Genomic DNA, 22,497 nt, shown 5'->3' with positions numbered 1-22,497 from the left:
GTAGTAATAATAATAAAAATATATATATGGAGGCCCTTCCATTTATTATTAATTTTATATATTGTCAATTTTAGCATGGGGGGGCACGCCACAAACAAAAATGTAATGTAACGGGGGGGTTCCCCCAAATAATCCCTTTAAGTTTTAATGTTTTTTATCTGTCATTACTTCTTTGCAGGAGAGGTGTTTGATTATTTAGTGGCCCACGGAAGAATGAAGGAGAAGGAGGCGCGGGCGAAATTTAGGCAGGTAGGAAGATTCTCTCTTCCTTCTCGGATCTCACAATCCTCTCCTCTGTTATTCCGCCCCCGCTTGGGAAATGTGACTCACTGAAGAAAGCGAGCTGGTAGTTCTGCGCTATACGGGATGGCCGCGCTATATTTAGGCCTCTGTGAATAGACCGGGGTAGCTGTTTTCCTCCCTCGCTGGTTAACGGGGCGTTGCGGCTCGGGTGACAGAAGGCGCTCTCGCCCTGGGAACAGACGCCGGATTAGTCACCGGGAGAAACGTGAGATCGGGGGGGGGGGGTAGACGGAGAGGACATAGGAGCGCGGCCCCTTTAAGTCGTGCAGCTAATAATAATAATTACCGTATTGGCCAGATTATAGGTGTATGTATTCCTCCCCCCCCCCCCCCGGAGCTGTCCCTGGGTTATTTCCTATGATGCTGCGTTTTGCGACCCTAATAGAAGGTCTCGTTTTACAGCCTGCCATGCATTGGGCGGAGCTTAAGTGCTGAGTGACATCATACTGCAGATGAGACCCCATATGGGGTGGGGGGGGGGCACCCGTTGGCCGGTAGTGATTGGAAGCTCTTTCGGCAATTCGGGATTTTGCAAGAACTATAACATCGATCCGGGATAATGCGGCGGGCGCAGAAAGACGTTCCTCCGGCTAATGAACTTTAACTCCCTCTGGGATGCCGTATTGCGCAGGGCGATCTATAACGGTGCTTCATGTCATCGAGGACCGGAGCTCTTTGCGCCTTCGGAATGTCGTATAATCGTTCCTGCTATGAATAACGTATTATTAGAAGTGTCATAAAAGCATTTAACTCTTTAGTGGCACAGCTAATTATTTAAAAAAAATATTGATTCCTTTCTATGCTATCCTATTGCAAAGCTAATCCCCTCCCCTTTTCATGCGCCGGCGCTCCAGCCTGTTTAGCGGCTCGCGTGCTACTGGATACGTAGCCGCTGGCAGGGGGGTCGATGGGGCTATGTTAATACAAACTCCCGCCGCCTGCCTGCGCATGGACTCGCGGACTCTGTGTCCTTTGTATAGTGTCCGTCTGTCTAGATACATCTTGTGTCCACTTTATGCATATAACAGTGTAATAGTGTGTAGCGGTTAGCGAATGGTTATATTATACATTCTATTTTAATCATCTGAATTAATATAATTTAAATGCCTTTTTCTGTATTATATTAAAACTTCTCTACTTTCACGTTGTATCTTTCAGATTGTATCTGCCGTGCAGTATTGTCATCAGAAATGTATTGTGCATCGAGATTTAAAGGTAATTATTCCCCAGCGCTGTGTACAATAACATCCCCTCCCCAGCGCTGTGTACAATAACATCCCCTCCCCAGCGCTGTGTACAGTAACATCCCCTCCCCAGCGCTGTGTACAATAACATCCCCTCCCCAGCGCTGTGTACAGTAACATCCCCTCCCCAGCGCTGTGTACAATAACATCCCCTCCCCAGCGCTGTGTACAGTAACATCCCCTCCCCAGCGCTGTGTACAGTAACATCCCCTCCCCAGCGCTGTGTACAATAACATCCCCTCCCCAGCGCTGTGTACAGTAACATCCCCTCCCCAGCGCTGTGTACAGTAACATCCCCTCCCCAGCGCTGTGTACAGTAACATCCCCTCCCCAGCGCTGTGTACAGTAACATCCCCTCCCCAGCGCTGTGTACAGTAACATCCCCTCCCCAGCGCTGTGTACAGTAACATCCCCTCCCCAGCGCTGTGTACAGTAACATCCCCTCCCCAGCGCTGTGTACAGTAACATCCCCTCCCCAGCGCTGTGTACAGTAACATCCCCTCCCCAGCGCTGTGTACAGTAACATCCCCTCCCCAGCGCTGTGTACAGTAACATCCCCTCCCCAGCGCTGTGTACAGTAACATCCCCTCCCCAGCGCTGTGTACAGTAACATCCCCTCCCCAGCGCTGTGTACAGTAACATCCCCTCCCCAGCGCTGTGTACAGCAATGTTGGTTGACATTAATACAAACCTGGTTTAATCCCATTTTGTTCCAATAAACTAGATAAACTTTGGGTCCCTGCTGAGACACCGCACCAAGCTGATGCTTTATGGCAATGCTAATGAAGTCCTTCCTCCGTAGACTTTCATTAGTCACTGTTTCCGACTGGGTGATTAAGACTGAGCCATTCTGTTTTGAGTCAGGGTGTTGGTCCAGTAGCTTGGGCTCGGATAACGGAGCGAGATGGGATACAAATGGCTGATATGCAGCTGCCTAAAAACGTTACATTATCCAAAACAAGAACTGGTGCAAAAGAACAAAACAGTAGAATATTTATGAAAACTTTGTGACATTAATTGAAAGCCCTGGCAAGGGTATAACGCATTGTTTAATATCTGAAAGATACATTATACAGCGGAAATCAAGGCCTCCATCAGAAGCGTTTGACTCTGAAACTGTCAAACTCCAGCTTTGCCACATAGCCCTTGTTAACCCCTTAAGGACCATAGCAAAGTTCATGTGTGTGTGTGTGTGTATATATATATATATATATATATATATATATATATATATATATATATATATATATATATATATATATATATATATATATATATATATATATATATATAACTCTTACTCTGGCTCCAGAGAAAACCGAGCTGGCTGTTGGTGTTCCCTGTTAGACTAAACCCTACTTAGATTTTGAAGTCCCATGTATAGGTCAAATATCACGCTTGCCTATAGATTATATGGAACGGTGCTTTTAAGATAGAAATGGTGCCCCTTTATTAGCCTTTTTAGGGAGGGTCATATATTTAATTTACTTTGTTACAGCCAAATTGTTTACAGTGAGGCAACTCCACGGGCTAATGTCTGAATATGTACCCCGTGTGAATGGATAGTCATAATCGGCCCATATTAAACAAATCAAAAATTACACACCTATGCATTGCTGCCCCTGCTGGCTGCAAGTGGTATTGTCGGGATAATTTAATCCAACATATTTATTGTTAAGTTCTAATTATTAAGGTGAATTAGTCTTTAATGCCATGAAATAGGCTGAGGCAAAATACTTTTTAAATAACTTTGAGCAGCAATACCATGGCCATCATGAGTCTGCTGATCAGGAATGTTTTTATATAATTTTTTATTATGGATCACATATTCATTGATGTACACTGCAGATTCTCCAAAGGAATCCTTTGGTTCCCTTATTTTGATCTGTCTAAAAGCCCACACCGCTAATTAGTTCACCTGCTCTCATACCAGGAGATCCTGAAACCTTTTTTTGAACATATATATATATATATATATATATATATAGATATATATATATATATATATAGATATATATATATATAGATATATATATAGATAGATAGATAGATAGATAGATACAGGGGAAAGAAGTGAAAAAATATAAACCTTACTATTGAGTTTACAGATGCTTCATTGAAAATTGTGTTAAAAAATTTTTTAGAATTGTCAATTACGAATATGTACTAAGCTAAGGCCTTCAGATCTTGGGGGCAGTCGTGGATAAGCTTTGCAGGAGCCTTAAACATAAATAACGTGGCTTATTTTCTGAAGGAAGATCATTCTAATCTATATTCCCCCTTCCCATACATATCGATACAGGCGGAAAACCTTCTCCTTGACGCGGACATGAATATCAAAATAGCAGATTTTGGCTTCAGCAACGAGTTCACCATTGGTAACAAGCTGGACACGTTCTGCGGGAGCCCACCATACGCGGCTCCAGAGCTCTTTCAGGGAAAGAAATACGACGGGCCCGAAGTGGACGTTTGGAGCCTTGGGGTCATTCTGTACACACTAGTGAGCGGATCTTTACCTTTTGATGGACAGAATTTAAAGGTATGCATTGTAATAATCCTTATTATTCCTGCTTAGTCCGGTCCCCGACTAATCGAACCTCATATAGGGATGTCTGTGACTAGAAAGGACTAATATATTAAGACTCCGACATGTCAGCTAAGTCATAAAATAATGGATAAAAGATGGATTTAGGAAAAAAAAAAAAATTGTCAGCCAAGATCTAGAAAGGTTCCAACAATCTGTGCCTTGAAATTGAGATTTGGACAAACACAATAGTTTAACAATAAAAGGCTAATTACTAGAGGGTTTACCGAATTACTGATTCAGCTTAATTAAGGCTTATTCACTGAAAACCACAGAAATTGCATCTCTCTTAGTAATTTAATTTGCCTTCCGATTCCCACAAATCAAACCACAAACCGCATTGTCTTAAGAGCCTCAGGTAGTTCAAATCGTCGACGAAAGTATAGAAGAAAAAAAAAAAACGTTTCGGAAAGGTTGAAGAGGAAAGTGGAATTAGCATTAATTGTGTTTTACAGGGCAATGATGACTAAGAAATATTCATTTTTTATTTCAAATTATTTATTTTTGTTTTTTCACAAACTGCGTAGACTTATTCCTATTATTATTTATTATTATTATTATTATTATTATTATTATACTTTATGTATAAAGCGCCTGCAGATTCCTATGATATTTTACATCCAAAATGATTTAGTGATTTTTAATTTGCTCGTCTCGTTTGTGACGTTGCTGCAGTAACACTCCCTGATTTTTTTTGTTTTTCTTTTCTTTTCCAAAAAGGAATTAAGGGAGCGAGTTTTACGCGGAAAATACCGGATTCCTTTCTATATGTCCACAGACTGCGAAAACCTTCTGAAAAAACTGCTGGTCCTCAATCCCATCAAGCGAGGCAGCTTAGAGGTACGTGGGTTTCATCCGCACGTAATGTACAAAACTGCCGCCATGTTGGGTGGTGGTCTGGTTTCTCTAGTTTAGTAAACTAGTCTAGAAAAAAAAAAAAAAAATTAAAAAAAAATAAAGGGAAGGTTACATCGAAATCAACACAAAAATGGTTTTCTGACCACAATTTCGAGGTCCTGCCATGGCCATCCCAGTCCCATGACTTGAACATCCATGGAAAACCTGTGTGATGAGCTGAAGAGGAGAGTCCACCAGCGGTGACCTGGAAGTTTGAAGGATCTGGAGAGGGTCTGTATGGAGGAATGGTCTCGGACCCCTTGCCATGTATTTGCCAACCACATCAGGCATTACAGGAGACTCAGAGATGTTATCTTTTGGAGGCACAAAATATTGGCTAAAAGGGCCAATAGTGTGTGTGTGTGTGTGTGTATATGTGTATATATATATATATATATATATATATATTATATATATATATATAATAAACCTGTGTTGTTTGCTCTCATGGATGTCAAACAATTGCAGAGTATTGTGTATTTTTTGCAAGAAAATATCAAAAGATTAAACAATAAAACGCATTTTTACAGCCTCCTTTGGTCATATTTAATAAGGGTGCCAATATTTGTGGACGGCACCGTATAATATGCTGCAGGTATAAACAAGGACAAAAAACCTGCAAAGAGTTTTTTTTTTGTTGTTGTTTTACACAAGGAAACCAATTATTTTTCCCACAGTGAAAATCCTGTATTTTTTTTAGCAATATTTATACATGCCCCCCCCCACACACATTACAACCAAATGTTCAGTATATGTAATAAAGTGATTTTTTTTTGTCTTCATGTTCCCCAGCAAATCATGAAGGACCGGTGGATGAATGTTGGTTACGAGGATGAAGAATTAAAGCCGTACACCGAGCCTGAACAGGATTATAATGACACCAAAAGAATAGGTGAACGAATGCCAGCGTTTGCTGATTTTATTTTTAATTTATTTTTAATGTAGAAAAGACCCCTTTGTGCGGAGTTGTGTGCGCAGGCTGATCGCCGTCTGGTCACCTGAACAAGAGATGCGTATTAAAGTAGCACTTTTTCTGCATGCGCATGGGGTCCGTCAGTAGACCACCCCAAGGGACCACTCGGCTGTCATATGCATTAAAGTGGACGTGATGGCTGGAGTGTCCATTTAAGTGGGAGACTCATCTGCTGGGGGTCGGTTCTCTAAGCTTTTACAAATCCTGGAAATTGAACCCAGCTGCTCTGTAGGTTATATCCTGCTTTTGCTTGCGTAAACACAGTCGCCATGGAAACTACCGATCTTGGCTTCAAACGCATACTTCATCGGAAATCATGACTCTTAACTTAGTAGTATTCGATTTTAGATGTTGGGAGATAATCTGTCAAGTTCTAAATAAAACAAAACAAAAAAAATCTTTCCGATCGTTACTCTTCAACAGCCCAAGCATCTGCATTTCTTATATCATTTCTTCTTAGTTTTTTGAATATTTTTTCTCTGACAGGTATGCAAGTTGACCGTTTTTGCCTAACTGGAAGCGTTTATTGATATTTTAAATATAAAAATGCTTATTTTCCTTAATAGCATCAGTGTAGCAAAACGTACGACCAGAAATGCTTACAGATCCCAGTGTGATGCGGGTTTATTCTGAATGCAGATGGACCCTACCACTCAAAAGTTTGGGGTCACTTAGAAACTTCCTTGTTTTTGCGAAAAAAATAACATGAAGTCGATCAGAACTTCAGCGCAGACGGGGTTAATATTGTAAATGATTATTGTAGCTGGAAACGGCTGATTTTTAATGGAATCTCATCTTAGACTTAGAGGTCCTTTATCACTCCCATCACTCCTGTGTTCCAATGGCCCTTTATCACTCTCATCCCTCCTGTGTTCCAATGGCCCTTTATCACTCCCATCACTCATGTGTTCCAATGGCCCTTTATCACTCCCATCACTCCGGTGTTCCAATGGCCCTTTATCACTCTCATCACTCCTGTGTTCCAATGGCCCTTTATCACTCCAATCACTCCTGTGTTCCAATGGCCCTTTATCACTCTCATCACTCCTGTGTTCCAATGGCCCTTTATCACTCCCATCACTCCTGTGTTCCAATGGCCCTTTATCACTCCCATCACTCCCATTACTCCTGTGTTCCAATGGCCCTTTATCACTCCCATCACTCCTGTGTTCTAATGGCATGTTGTGTTCGCTGATCCAAATTTAAAAGACTGATGGTTAGAAAACCCTTTTGCAATTATGTTACAGCAAAAATGTCCTTGTTTCCGATGAAAACAGCTGAGTGACCCTAGAGTTTTGAGCGGTTGCGTATATTAATAGTGTGTACCGGTAAACAGACTATCTAGGGTATCATAGACGCGCATGGTTCCTAATGAGTTGTGCTTTGTCTGTAGATATTATGGTCACCATGGGATTTTCAAGGGAGGAGGTTAACGAGGCCGTGCTTAATAACAAGTACGATGAAGTGATGGCTACTTACTTGCTTCTTGGGAGAAAGCCGCCAGAGGTGAGCATTCCTTTTCTTCGATATTCTTGACCTCATTGACGTCGAGTCCTCCTGCGGTTACTTATCAGCCACAAAGACTAGATTTTATCGTGAACATGTGCTGGACCCATGACAAGGAAGGTCGCCGGTTGCCACATGTTTACATTTTTAATAGAGATTTATATAGAGATAAGATACTTTTCTCCCCCTTTAGGACCGCATTTCCATGATCTTATTAGTGAAGTCAGCATATAACATCCCATGATGTCATTCTGTGGAATGTTCTGGCTTTGTGGGTCTTATATTTGATTATTAGAAGGAAAATAGATAAAGCCAATATTGGTCCTCGAGAAGGCTTTAGTCAAAGGCGATCTCTTAGGTGGACATAGAAAGTAGATGTGGAGTCTCATACCGATGCAGCCCTTAGGAGGTGTCTTCAAATCTAATTCATTTCATTTAATTCCATTCTATCTCAACAAGAGACCTCCGAGGTCCTGAAACCTTTTCCTTGTTTGCCCAACAAAAGCTACCACCTTTGACAAAAGACGCCAGTGTGAATGAGTGGTTGAAGTTGTTACTGCCCGTTATTGAAACGTTGTATCTGTCTCGCGTTTGATTCACAGTTCGAGGGGAGCGAGTCTGTCTCCAGTACCAACCTATGTCAAAGGTCTCGGCCTAGCAGTGACCTAAATAACAGCTCGGTGCCTTCTCCCGCGCACATGAAGGTTCAGAGGAGCATATCAGCCAATCAGAAGCAGAGGCGCTTCAGCGACCATGGTACGTGTCCATTCAGAGATAGAACGTGTAACTTAGAGTGTAAGCTCTGTGGGACAGACACGTCCACTATTAGTGTCTGTATACCACTGGCACATATTGTGTCTCCTCTCTGATACGGTATCTGTATCTATGGCACCCAACGTATGGCCCTTCTTACATCGGCTGGAGAGCGCCAGGCAGCGATGTGTAACCCGCAGAAGTAGCGTTTTATTTCGTGTCTCCGGGGTTACGGACTGCGGGCGATGCGTATTTCTTACCAGCGTCCAAGATCTTCTCAGATATCGATTAAAACGTTTAAATACACGGAGGAGTACAGGAGGGAAGTTTATTTCAAAGGAGGAAACATGTTAGAACAAGAGATCATAATGTAAAACCAAAAAATATATAAAATACAGAAAATAGAAAAATATAAATATATTGTTTTTATACAGTGTATAAAAACACTAAAACGGGTTAAATATGGAGGGTCCCCAGATATTATAATAAAGTACCATTTTCGTCCGTGGCCTGCTTCTGATTAATAAACGCTCTTTGATACCAATGTCTGTCCTCAAATTTACAGCCGGGCCATCAATCCCACCGTCCGTGTCTTACACGAAGCGAGGACAAGCTAACAGCGTTGAAAGTGAGCAGAAAGAGGAGTGGGATAAGAACGGATCTCGGAAGCTCAGCAGCACTACGGTGGGCTCCAAAGGAGAGGTGGCAGCCAGCCCCCTGGCCGGACCAGAGAGGAAAAAGTCTACAACGGGCACAAGTGTAAGCAAACGGCGGAGCGCGGCGGGGAGGACCTTTTTCTTTATGAGCAATCAAAAATCTGAACTGAGTAGATTAGGTTTTAGTTGATCTTGTTTTACATGCAAATCTACATATTACCTATAAAGTTTGTCCCAACAGGCAACCTAAAGTTGTCTGGCGGGGGGGGGGGGACGACACACTTTTAACCCCTTAATGACAAAGCCCGTACATGTACGGGCTCAAAATGCATTGTTCAATAGGTTTAAGGGCCGCCCCTTGTCCTTAAGGGGTTAATGTTTCGTTTTTCTTTTATATGACATGGCTATTGGAAAATGACACTTATGCTTCCTGCTTTTTATCTAAAAAAAAAAAAACAAACAAAAAAAAACCCAATTAAGCTTTTTTTTTTTTTCTCTTTTTCTTTTTAAATTTTGCCTCCTTCTTGATTTTGTAATCAAGAAGGGAAAAATCCTTCTCGATTACAATAGACAATTAGAATTTCTCCTTGGATTAAGAAGCTCTAAAATATTAATGTTTATTCCATCATTTATAGCTCTGTGCGTATCTAAACCCTTTTTGAAGGCCTCCATATCTGATAGCAGCACCTCGCTTGGCAGTGAATTCCGTACCTTTAGTTGCCCCTCGCTGTATAGAGTATTGCGTATCAGATGTTTATGACTTAGTAGAGTAAGTCTCGGGCGCTCATGTCTAGGACGACCTCTGCTTCTCTGTAAATCTCTGTTAATGAACAGAACTAGAAACCTACTGCTTCCTCCTTATGTTTTTAGAATAGCCTGTTCCCCGGCAGCGGGATGACGAGAAGAAACACTTACGTGTGTGAACGTACTACTGACAGACCCAATGCCGTGCAAAATGGGAAAGATAGCAGGTGCGTGTTTCAATCCTGTCCCCTTTCTATTACACCCGAGAAGAATGCCTTCAAATAACGAAGTTGGTGACCATCTAAACATACTTTACATTATTCGGTCCTACACAAACTGTCTTCCTAGCCCCAAGTGTGGATGCAATCTTTTTGTAACCTTTTTTTGTGAAAAAAATAAAAAAATATATATATTTTTGGATTATAATAGCATCAGTGGTATCAATCAACTATTTGGTAATTTCAAACCACCAAAACTTGCATATTACCCTCCTCCGTTCACCCCATACATCAGGGGTGGGCAATTAATTTTCCCATGGGGCCACATGAGAAATTGGAATGGTTTTAGAGGGCCAGACCTCTACAAACTACAAACTCCGAAGCCTTGTCCATTTTGTTAACTTATGTGCTGTTTAATAAAGTTATTCAAGCCTACGTCATTGGTAGAGGTGCTTGAATAAGTAAGGCCTGAATAACTATTAGCACAGCACAGAAGTGAACAAAATGAACAAGGCTTCGGAGTGCATACCGTATTTTTCGCTCTATAAGACGCACCTGCTGATAAGACGCACCTAGATTTTAGAGGAGAAAAAAAAGGAAAAAATATTTTGAGCTAAAAAATGGGCTAAAATATTTATTACAATAACTGAATAAGCTATGAACACAGTAAGACACACGCAGTAAGACACACACAGACACAGTAAGACACACACAGACACAGTAAGACACACACAGACACAGTGAGACACACACAGACACAGTGAGACACACACAGACACAGTAAGACACACACAGACACAGTGAGACACACACACACACAGTGAGACACACACACACAGTGAGACACACACAGACACAGTAAGACACACACAGACACAGTGAGACACACACAGACACAGTAAGACACACACAGACACAGTGAGACACACACAGACACAGTGAGACACACACAGACACAGTGAGACACACACAGACACAGTGAGACACACACAGACACAGTAAGACACACACAGACACAGTAAGATACACACACACACAGTAAGACACACACACAGTAAGACCTCCCTCCCTAACCCCCCTTCTCAGTATCTCCCCTCTAACTCCCTAACCCCCCCTTCTCAGTATCTCCCCTCTAACTCCCTAACCCCCCCCTTCTCAGGATCTCCCCCCCCCCGCCCCGGTCACTTACCTTAAACTCCTGTGTTGGAAGCGTGAGGCGTTTGTCTCGGGTGCCGGCGCTTCACTGCTGATCGCCGGCGTCTGACGTCATATGCCGGCGCCCAGCGTAAAGCGCCGGCACCCGAGACAAACGCTTCCAACACAGGAGTTTAAGGTAAGTGACCGGGGCGGGGGGGGACACCGGACTCATTGGTGAGTCACCAGGACACTCTTTGCGGGCCGGTCCGAGCTATTCAGCGGGCCGGATGTGGCCCGCGGGCCGTGCTTTGCCCAGGTCTGCCATACATAGTAGGAAGTTATTAGTGTTGAAACATCATCAGGGGTTTAGTTTCGGGAGTTTGTGGCCCAATTTTGGTATCTTTTATGTAGATGTTTTTTTTTTATTTTTTGCATATCTCCAGTGGAGAGAGAACCATTAAGACATCTGTAGTGAAGATATGAGAAAAAGGTTTAGAAATATCTGATCCTCGGGTATTAGCGTTAGGAATATTATTACCATATTCATATTTTCTATTAGTTTTGCTTTAACGGTGCATCTGAGGAACTGGCAGGGGTTTATGGGATATAAACCCGCATGGAGAGCCCATGTTGCCCTTCTAGCATCCTAAAGAGGTCCTGCCCTCTCATATATAACATTATGTAACTATACAACATTTTTACTGTTTTTCTGTGAACATATTTTTTTTTTATAAAAATCCCTTTTATTGGGGTTTTAAAGAGAAAAATTAATTTATGTTCAGCTGAGTATACAAAAGTGTACATTATATCTGCAGAGGATCGATTGGTAACTCTCATCTGCCCACATAACGTCTGAGCTGTCATCTTAACATTTTGATGAAATCATGGCAAGTATCGTGCTTAAAAATAGCACTAAACGATCTGTTAGTCAGAGATAATAATGGGTTTCCGATCGGTGAAAATCACAGGTTTATTTAATTAGCGCAGGTGCGTCCCGTTTTATAGAAAAGAGGTTATCTCGGCCGTTTTCTTAAAGGAGGACAATTAGTTATTTATATATATATATATATATATATACACAACTGAAGCATTTTAAGAATGTTAACAAATGTGCTCTCCCATTGTGTTTACAGTTGTCACTATGGTAACAGTCTGTAAACATTTTGTGCCATAGTGTTAACACTTTCTTTTAAAAATAAATTAATGTAATTCTTTCAGACCAGGAAGGAAGAAGCTGAATGAAGATGAGGGCATGCAGGGTGACAGGGCACTGCCAGTGTAGGGGATACCACATCCATACACATTTATAGTTTACACCCGCCATTTAATTGTTTACTAATTTATAGTCACGTTTTATATTTTGCAGCTTAACAGAAATGTCTACGGGGACCGCAGCTTCTACGGGGACCGCGGCCCCCTCAACGCGACCTCGCCACCAGAAGTCTATGTCCGCCTCGGGGCACCCAATAAAAGTCACTCTGCCTACTATCAAAGACGGGACCGAAGGCTTTCGGCCGAGGTAATCACAACGAGATTTATAGAGAAGAAAAGGAAAAAAAAAATGTAAATTAAAAATTGTAATTAAAATTTATGTTTAGAAATAGGATTTTACTTCAAATTACAATTATTTCAGTTGCTTTTAAATGCTATCTGCTGATATACTCTTGTATCTGTATACAGCAGTGCATCTCAGAGAGTGCCTGCCACTTCCCCGTCTGCCCACAGTATCAGCAGCAGCACCACTCCAGATCGGACCCGCTTCCCTCGCGGAAGTACCAGCCGGAGCACTTTCCACGGAGAGCAGCTCAGGGATCGGCGCACCGCCACATACAACGGGCCGCCGGCGTCACCTGCCCACGAGACCAACCAGTTCTCCCATTCTAGAAGGGGAACCTCAACTGGAATCATCAGCAAGATCACCTCCAAGTTTGTGCGTAGGTAGGTATAGCAGGAGGGGGGGGGGGCTGGAGACTTTTTTCCCGTGTAACAGGGTTTTCTAAGAATTCAGAAGTTGTCTTAATATGCGATTCCTGCTTTCCTTCTGTAGAATTGGTTTCCCGTTCTTGGACGTGGAAATACAAAAATATTATTCTGGTAACCAATTTTTATACCTTTTTATTTAAATTTTCTAAATAAATCTAAAATTTCCATTTGGTGACTATCCCGAGTGCCGCAGTAAACCAAAATACCCAACAATTTCTTAGACGTCGGTGCTTTAAACACCTCTAATCAACCCATTCTTAATGGGACAGACCTATAATATGCGAGTCTCTGCCCCCATGGCTCTGCGTGTTTCAGGTTGATTTCACGTTACCCTGTTCAGCCATTGGCACAGACGGGATCTTTTCTGAATCCTACACGTGGGGGAGAACATACTGAGAGCGGAGCATGCGTAATATAGCCAGCAGCGTGACTTTCATACGGCTTCATCTTTGTAATACATCGAGAATGTGCCCAGGGCCACCTCTGCCTGACCCTCTGCTAAAATTATATATATATATATGAAAAAGTTAATAAGTGGCCTTTAAATATAAATTTATGTTTTCACATGTCGGGTCCCGCAGATATCGGTCTTCCTTTGTAATGTAAGCGTCTGTTTCATTTGTCGGAGCAGGCAGGGTCTTGATTTCAATACCGATTGCTTGGCAGAGGTTCTAAAAGCTGGTAAATGTGCAGCCGGTCAGGAAAAGGAGGCCACTTGCACGCTGGGATAAATATTCTAGATTTCGTAGGTAACCAGAAAAAAAAAGTGTGAAGGAGTTTTGAAACAGAACATCAACCTGGTTCTGTAAGAAATAAGTATAAAGGTCCACTCCAGCACAGTTTCCATGTTGAATGCATATTGGAGTCCATTTGCATGCAAATTGGTGCTGGCGTTCTTAAGTTATTGATGTTTAAAGGGAAAAAAATAATAATAATTTGACACCTCCCTGACTGTCTCTACCAAAAGCAGGAAGTATTCATCAGTACACTTCCTGCACATGCTCAGTGCAACTCCCATTCTAGCCAGAGTAGCAGCAGCCAATCACATGTATCGCCAGCATCGGTTGCTATTTGCTGTTGGTTTCTATAGAGGAAGCTGGGGGAGGAGTTAAATGACATATATATGACTTCCGGAACCAGCACCTGAAATCTGCATCCACGCAACAAAACACTCAAACATGCAAAACGGTAAATAAAAGTAACATTTTGGGGACTAGCATTTTTCTTAGAAATATACAAGAATTTTCGTGTTTTAATCAGGAGAGGCTGTAGAACATAACAGTTATGTCCTACAGTTTACAATTCGGTACACTAAATAAACATATGTAATGGCATTAAAGTTGTAAAATACTAATAGTTGAAATAAAGATGAAAATATATTAAAAAGCCAGCTGATGTGTGCCATGGGAAAATCCCTCTCCGTTTTAGTAATCTCTCCTCTGATTAAGTGGCAGATTTGTTGAGGCAGCTCTTGTAAGGGTGGAGGGAAAGACAGATCAGACAGGAACATGATCAGATAATACTGGCTCTGCCACAGGCTGCCACCAGTCTCCGCTTCCATCAGGCAAATCTTTAATAATCTCCAAAGATCAGTGATTGACAAGGAGCCCGAGCTATAGTCATTAATTAATTTACTAAAACATCTTTAACGCAGAGGCTTCTCGTATATTAATGTGTATACATTAACAAACTCTACCCTCTGGTAACCCGCAAGAGGCCGAGCATAGATAGGAAAAAAAATGCTTCACTTGTCTCCATATTGCTTTCGGATATGTCGGAGGCGTTGCTAAACTCCTCCCCCTACGACGCCGTTAAACGATAATGCAGAACGTCTCTTGATTCTTGTTTGTCACCTGTCATTGAATCTGAACCTTAACTTTGTTTTGAGGGATCCGAGTGAAGGAGAAGCCACTGGCAGAACAGACACATCCAGGTGAGGAAGCCGCTATACTTCACTGCGCATCTGGGCTGCTTTTCTGCAGCGACCATATCGTTTCTAACCTATTCAGTGTGTGCACTTCCGCCTCCGGACCATCGCTTAGCTTCTAAATGCTGGTGTTTTTTTATTTCTCATTTTATAAACCTTAGAGGTGCAATCCCACCCCCCTCTCCCCATTTCAACTCAAGTACAAAATTAGAGCCGCGTAACTTTCCTCTTCCCTATTACAAATCAAGTACAAAATTAGAGCCGCGTAACTTTCCTCTTCCCTATTACAAATCAAGTACAAAATTAGAGCCACGTAACTTTCTTCTTCCCCGTGGCTTCTCCCACATTTCAGATTATCCCCGCTTGTACACCCACACAGCATATTATTCAAGTTAACGTTGTTTATTTTTATTAATACAGTTTATATATATATATATATATATATATATATATATATATATATATATTATTTATTTCCCCCCCCTCTGGTTTCTGATGTGTTGTATATTCCAGCTTTCTTGTCCTATGGTGTTTGTGGTAATAGCTTTACAGAGGTATTACACGGCTGGAAATAACATCTAGTGTCAAAGGCCTGTGTTGTAGTCTGTTAAAACTATGCGGGTAGAGATCGGGAAGCGAGTTATTATTTCCTACTTGGCTCGACGTTGGTATTCCAGGGAAGAAATTGTGGAAAATAAAGGAAGTTTCCGTGGGTTGGATTAGGTGGAGGGGTAGATGCTGTAAAATCTAAACGAGTAACTAAAAAACAAAACAGACATTAAATGAAAGGAAAAAGAACACAACTAAAGCATTGTTTCCAGTAGCGGCTTCAGTTACAGTGTGATAATTCTCCTTTAATACATTTACGGGAGACCAGCAATTTTCAACTGGGCTGATTTTCCGTTACTACATTCAAGAAATGTTACCGGTGACACCACGTGTTAAGCAGGGCCGCCGCGAACGTGGTACATCTGCAATAACTGCAGATGTTTGATATCAACTTGTTTCCATTAACATCTACTTATTATGCAGCAGTGGCTGGAATGTCTGCCTAAATCTAAATTATAAACCCAGTCCCTGCATACCCTTAACTTTTAAGGGGTCCAGATCGGGACGCTTTTGTTGGGGGTGGGGGGTGGCCAGGGGCAGGGAGGGTAGGACAACCCACCAACCACCTTACCTTAAGAGCCACCATGCTGTACTTGGATGGAGAACGTTGCAAGGAGGCCATGTGGAAATAGCACAGATCCCCATCAGTTTTACAGGTTCCTGGGCCGGTCATGGGAGACCAGAAGGTCTCCCCAACTGGCTTAAGACTTCCATTGCCCACAAAAGAGGGCCACAGCTCGGCGGAAAATCAGGGCTTTCCTGTAAAAGATGGCGTGGTTGGGGAGATATGGTCTATGGTTATGGTCTATACACGGTTCCTATGATTCTAGTCTTACCGCGGATCACGGGAATTTCAGTGCCACGAATACCGGTTGTCTATCTCTGCTGTACAGCGTGAAATGTAGCCTCCTTCCCCCAACCACCCATCAGCTACACTGGAGCTCTACGTCCGGAGCGCAGCGTTTCACGGGAAAGTTGTTTAGGGATTGCACCTTTAGGAATATAATTCTGACACTAATTACGTGTGATCTGTCTGAAATAACGCGCTTTTACTTGTTTTTGGCCTTTTTTGTTTGTTTTTGCTTGGAATGGCTGCGTCCCTTTAAAACAGAGCTAGCAATCGTGTAGCGCATCGGCTTTTGCTCTCTGTCACGAGGACATTTTTAAAGGGACAGTAACTCGTATTTAATCGTTATGCATTTTTAATAAACGCTAACATCATGCATTTACTCCAAACATGAACCCTGTGTTATTCGTATGCTTTTCTGCTCGGTGGTTCCCTGATCTTAATGAGGGGGTCGCCATTGTGTGCATTTCCTGTAAATGATGACCTCGCTTACGCTGCAAGTGTAATGTGATGTCATCGAGAAGTATACATGGGCCTTCCTTGGTGTTACCGTAATCAGACTCATCATTAGCTGTAAACGATCCCACAATTTTTATAGATTCTATAGATTTAATATAATTGACGTAATTAAAAGAGAACCGCCATTTCTACTCCTAGACTTCGCTTTACATTACGTAGGGCCATTGATCGCATTTCTTCCTGCAGGAGGGCTGAGCTGGCCCTGCGTGATGCATGGTTCAATGGGTACGTAGACTCTCGTTGATTTAACCATACATGATACAGGACCAGCCAAGCACTTCCTTCACAAGGATCGACCCGTCGTAATATATAGTGAAGTTTAAGAGAAATAAATCCCAGAATTTTTAAAGCAGCGATTTGGCTGTTGCTATGGAAACACAATCTCTGCGGTTATTGTAGCACTTGGTAAATTCACCCGCCGGCTGCAGAATTGCCCGCAGTGATTTCTTGCTATTGTCCTGACCGCTTTAAATGCCCATTTATATATTCCTGCACGTATGGATTTTGCTGATCTCACAGATGATGTCACTAGGAGATGAGCAGATTTTATAACTTTTCTACATTGTATATTTTACAAATTAGTGCATATACCATGTGAGCAGCTTCCTTCTTAGAGCTGCATGATTATTCCTCCCCATTAAGTTACCTTGTCCTGCGTTAAGTTGAGCTATGGATAGTAAATTCATGCGTCGTGTGGGGGCTTGTTATGTTATCTCTGTGTTAAGCTTGCGCGTCCTTGTATTTCTGTAGCTCAGTCTGACGGGTGCGAGAGCCCAGCTGCCGTAAGAGGCCGACACTAACGAAAAAAAAATATTCCTGATATTTAAATAGTCACGTTTAATATTTCTAATTTTTAAACCAAAAAAATGGGATTATGGGTCTTTTAGAACTAAGCCTTTTTCCTTTTTATCAGAAAGCATCCTTGTCTTTATTTAGGGAAGATGAGCCGTTTAGGTGATGATTTCTGGGGGGTGGGGGTTTAGTGGCAGGTGGGACCAGAGAGAATCGGGGACTCCGTATTCTGTATCCCCTTATAATGCCGCTTTCTCCCTTAAGGCAGGAGTGAGTAAACGGTTATTAAACCCTGATAGAGCCTACCAAATAGGAAGCCAACTTTTGGTCAGTGTCGGGCGTTCTGCCCCTTGTTGCTCTTCAACGTATCCCATTGTGTGTTTTATCGGCTGCCCCCTGATGCAGTCTCTTGTGTTAGTTTTAGGACGTCGGTGTCTTAATTAGACTGGAATTTGTTTAATCTGAGAAAATATATTTATAAGCAATATACTATTTATTGGGGTTATTTGATAAAAGTAGTGTATTTCCTGATTCGGTTTGTTTTCGCTCCTCAGGAGTACATCCGGAGAACCTAAAGAGAGAGAAAGAGAAGACCAGAAGGATTCCAAGCCGCGTTCTCTGCGCTTCACCTGGAGCATGAAAACGACCAGCTCCATGGACCCCAACGACATGATGAGGGAGATCCGCAAAGTCCTGGACGCCAACAACTGCGACTACGAGCAGAAGGAGAGGTTCCTGCTCTTCTGCGTTCACGGAGACGCCCGGCAGGACAGCTTGGTCCAGTGGGAAATGGAGGTGTGCAAGCTGCCGCGTCTGTCCCTCAATGGGGTGCGCTTCAAAAGAATATCCGGGACCTCCATCGCCTTCAAGAACATTGCGTCCAAGATCGCAAACGAGCTCAAACTGTGAAGCAACAACTGAAAAGGAATGTTTAGCGTAACCTAGAACATCGGAATGTACTGGAGGATCCTATGCCGCAAGGGCACAAACTTGGGCAACGTCAACCAGTAAAGGGGACTCGTATTACCCCTTGGCACGTGAACCTTTTTTCCATACGGATAACGCCCTGACGGCAGTAAGGCCCTACGTCGCTATAATCAACGCTACAACTCAAAAAAACAACCAGTCTGTGACATCACGTGTACAGCGGAGTATCTAGAATGTTCTGTTTCGATTCCACGTTCATAGAATTGTATCATAGACGACAAATTGCTTACCGCAAGCGGATCTTGTACAGCTGGGGTTACGTTTCCTGTACAGAGGTCGTCGCTCGTCGTTTTTGTTGTTCCTCGTTTGGTTTATGGAGACGATCATTTTATTTTTTCACGACTTAACGTTCCTTCAAAATCTACAGCGGAAAGGAAGCGGTTTGTTGTCGCAGCCGTAGGCATTTATTATATATATTTTTTTTGTATTATTATTATTTACACAAACGCTCCATTACGGTTATTTATAAGCTGCATCACATCCCTGCTGTACTTTAGGGGTCCTTGTCGTGAACCCTCCAATGAGCCTTTCATGCAAATGATCTCTTGTATGTAAATAAACGCATAATTAGCTGTTCCTTGCAGTATTTTAGAGGGAGAAGTATGATCATGTTTACAGTATTAAAAAAAAAAAAAAATTAAAACAAAAAAAATAAGATTTACAGGCCAGTGGTAGAATTTATCATCAATAATGTTAACATTGTAATTCTGGGAAATCTGTTTTTATCCCGGCATCGTCCAAATTATTAGAGAATGTAAAACTACAAATAAGTAGAATGTAGTTAACATTTTCGTTGTAAACTTTTTGTTTACTTGTTAACGGCCGCTTTTGGCAGAGCGTATGCTCGAGCTCCCACGATGCATCGTTTAGGAGCCGCATCCAAATGATGGCTTGTGGATATTGAGCTTTGTTATCCGTTTGTAGGCAGCCAATGGTCTATACGTTCTTGATCTATACATTTGCTTAACTGTTTGGCCAGCACAATGTAGATAGATACCATTAAAAAAAAAAAAAATGCAATTATTTGATGACTTCCGTTGAGAAACAATAGTATTGATGCCAGCTTGCGATGCCGCAATGCATCATTTACACCTTGAGGGTCAGGGTCGCACGGCCTATAATATGCTGGAAGATCAGAAATAGGAGTAATAGGGGGGCATTTATTAAATTCTGTGGACTGGGTGGTTTATATTTATACCTAAATATACCCCAGAGACTTTTTTTTTTTTTTTTCCCTCTTTGAGTCCCTTATCTATCTGCCCACATTCCTGCCCGTATAGACAGGGGCAAGAAGGTCACAACAACCATAAGATGAAGCTAGAATGTGACTTGTGTGTATAACCAGTGCTGATCGCGGTGTTAATTTAAAGGTACAGTACATTATTTAACATAGAAACACGGTGCTTTGCTTAATGTGGAGTTCTTAGAGCCTGGCGATACAGAAGTCATACACAGATGTAGCCACCTTCCTGCCCCAACAATATATTATTGCCCCCAAATTTTTTTTGCCGCGATTACTGGAGGATTGCTTATCTGCTTATGGGTTCTGAAGATGCCCTTTTTATTCTGAAAAATTATTTTAAATCCTTGCTTAAACCTATAAAAAAAAAAAAAATAGGCGATTGTTTAATGTCATTTATGCAATTTCTGCCTTTTGGAATTTAAATTAACTTTTGACCTTTTTTTTTTTTTTTTTTTTTTTTTTTAGCCACTTCCATAAAACATTTAAATGTCAGGATTTTGTCCTTGGACCTCGGTGCTCTCTCCCCTATAGATTTGTAGGCTTCTTTGGCAAATACTCAAAAGTCAGGTATTTATTGCTCAGTGATCATATTGTCCCTTTCATTATACTTAAAAATATTCAAATTCTTATCTGGAGCATTAGTTATTAAAAATAAAATAACCCTGAAACCTCAAATACAGTCAATTATGATGAGATCAGAATCCCCCCCCTTCGATCTGCTAGAGGATTAATATTTTCTATAATATATATGTATGTATATATGGCTTTGCTGGATATATATATACATATTTGCGGCTAAGAGTGATCATACCTATAACCTGCACCCCACCTGGAATTGAAGGGGGTTTACTCTTGACTCCAGGCAGGGCCTGAGAGCGTCCCTTTGTAAATCCCCCGTTCTCGACACTTAAAGCAATCGAGCACGTAATTACTTATTCATGCGCACGTGGTTGTAGAATTTTGTTCTCATGTATCCAGCGCTAATATTTTATCCTATCTCTCATATTTATTCCAACTCATTATTGCTTGTAATGTGACGCTTTTTAATAAGTGATCCCCGGGGAAAAAAAATAAATCTGTATAAATATATCATTTTATTATTATTAATTTTTTTTTTTTAATTATTAAAACAGGAAAACCACTAGTGCTGGTACATTTTAATAAACTTGTTATTTTGTACAGAGCTAACCTTTCGGAGGTTGATTGTGCAATGTTAATTAATGTTGTATAGATTGTAACCAATGTGTGGGCATTGCCCCCCATCCGCACACTTTTAAGAAATCGGTCCGTCAGAAAGCCGTCAATTCTTTTCAGAAACGCAACCGAAGCTGTGATCAACCTATTTCTTTGTTGATTATTGTTTTCATTTTTTTTTTTTTTTTTTAATATATATATATATATATATATATATATATTTTTGTTTTTGTATTTGCCATCAATTTCTGAAATGGCTTCCTGGTTGAAATGGACTTTAAAAAAAAAAAATCCGTACTGTACTGTGTGATGTAACTTTATTTTATTTTCTAATGTTTCAGTCAACAACAAAAAAAAAATGGAAGTGTATTGTTGCCTTAGAGAAAAAAAAAAGGGTGATTTCAAATATTAAAAAGAAAAAAAAAGTTTAGCCTCCCCCTTTTATCTAGTGTACTTTAATGACATTTTGATGCAAGATATTCACTGCGGTGCACTCTATTAAAACCTACTTGAACAGTTCTCGTAATAAAGTTTTTGCCATTTGATGTTTCGAGAGGTTTTATCTGATTAACAGGTTCTTCCTAATTATTTGCCAGAAAAAGAGACAAATCACGTTCTTTAGTCTTTTTGGATTAACCCCTTTAGTAACAATGTACCTTAAATAATGGATTTTTGTTGCCATTTTTTACCTTGCAGTCAGACATTCATGTTATAACGGTGTACCGGTGCTCAAGCCTATTAAGCTATCATCGGGAGAAACCAGCTTCTGCTCCCACCTGATCCAAAGGTTGGCTGTACTGGTACCTCCTAAGGGATATCTTGGCACGCCTTGTGTAAAGCAAAACCTGTCTGCCCTTTTATTTTTCTCCCAAATGCACCCCATCGCCTAAAGATTCCATTGTAATGTTTGAGATAGTGGTGCTGCTTAGAAACAGAGTCGTTCTTCCAAAGCCTTCCTCTGTGTTGCATCGCAGCAGTCTGACCCCCTGCAACCGATCCCAGTCCCTTTTGATCTAGAAGACCTTCAAGCAGACAATGTCCTGTGATGTCAGGAGACCGAGCAGTGCAGAGGGAACAAAACAAGAGGCTCCGTTAAAAAGTTTTCAACGAGAATCTACAGAAAACGACATTATTTTAAAACAGGAATAAGTTTATTTAACATGCAGTAGGACATAATTTAAGAAAGAAAACATCTGCCCGTTTCTCCTGCTGTAAAGACTCGAACCTTAATCAGTCTTTGTTCTTGTCTTAGATTCCAGAGCCATATGCCTATCCCATGCACATTCCCTCAGTGTATTAGCCTCTACCACTTCTGCTGGGAGGCTGATCTACCATCTTCAGTAAAGTACAAATTCCTGCGAAGGGCTGCAGCGGGTATGGC

The 22,497-nt window shown here is 41.4% G+C and overlaps 1 protein-coding gene across 1 annotated transcript in view; it reads left to right on the top strand.

Moving 5' to 3' along the window:
• Nucleotides 1-18,601, top strand: part of LOC149278173 (serine/threonine-protein kinase MARK1-like) — a 47,537-nt gene extending 28,936 nt beyond the window's left edge. The window contains exons 6-18 of the mRNA XM_089502249.1: nt 179-249; nt 1,462-1,518; nt 3,850-4,086; nt 4,852-4,971; nt 5,821-5,920; nt 7,395-7,507; nt 8,110-8,263; nt 8,826-9,019; nt 9,787-9,887; nt 12,382-12,534; nt 12,696-12,953; nt 14,887-14,931; nt 18,247-18,601. Coding sequence (XP_089358375.1) covers nt 179-249; nt 1,462-1,518; nt 3,850-4,086; nt 4,852-4,971; nt 5,821-5,920; nt 7,395-7,507; nt 8,110-8,263; nt 8,826-9,019; nt 9,787-9,887; nt 12,382-12,534; nt 12,696-12,953; nt 14,887-14,931; nt 18,247-18,601 — 1,958 coding nt within the window. The remainder of the gene's footprint in view (nt 1-178; nt 250-1,461; nt 1,519-3,849; nt 4,087-4,851; nt 4,972-5,820; nt 5,921-7,394; nt 7,508-8,109; nt 8,264-8,825; nt 9,020-9,786; nt 9,888-12,381; nt 12,535-12,695; nt 12,954-14,886; nt 14,932-18,246) is intronic.
• Nucleotides 18,602-22,497: the final 3,896 nt, after the last annotated feature.

The sequence above is a fragment of the Sceloporus occidentalis genome, unplaced genomic scaffold, assembly GCF_023333645.1.
Source record: "Sceloporus occidentalis isolate IW3139 unplaced genomic scaffold, rSceOcc1.0.p SCAF_199, whole genome shotgun sequence".
Lineage (NCBI taxonomy): Eukaryota > Metazoa > Chordata > Lepidosauria > Squamata > Phrynosomatidae > Sceloporus > Sceloporus occidentalis.
The sequence above is the reverse complement of the archived record's forward strand: the minus strand, read 5'-3'. Positions and strand labels throughout refer to the sequence as shown.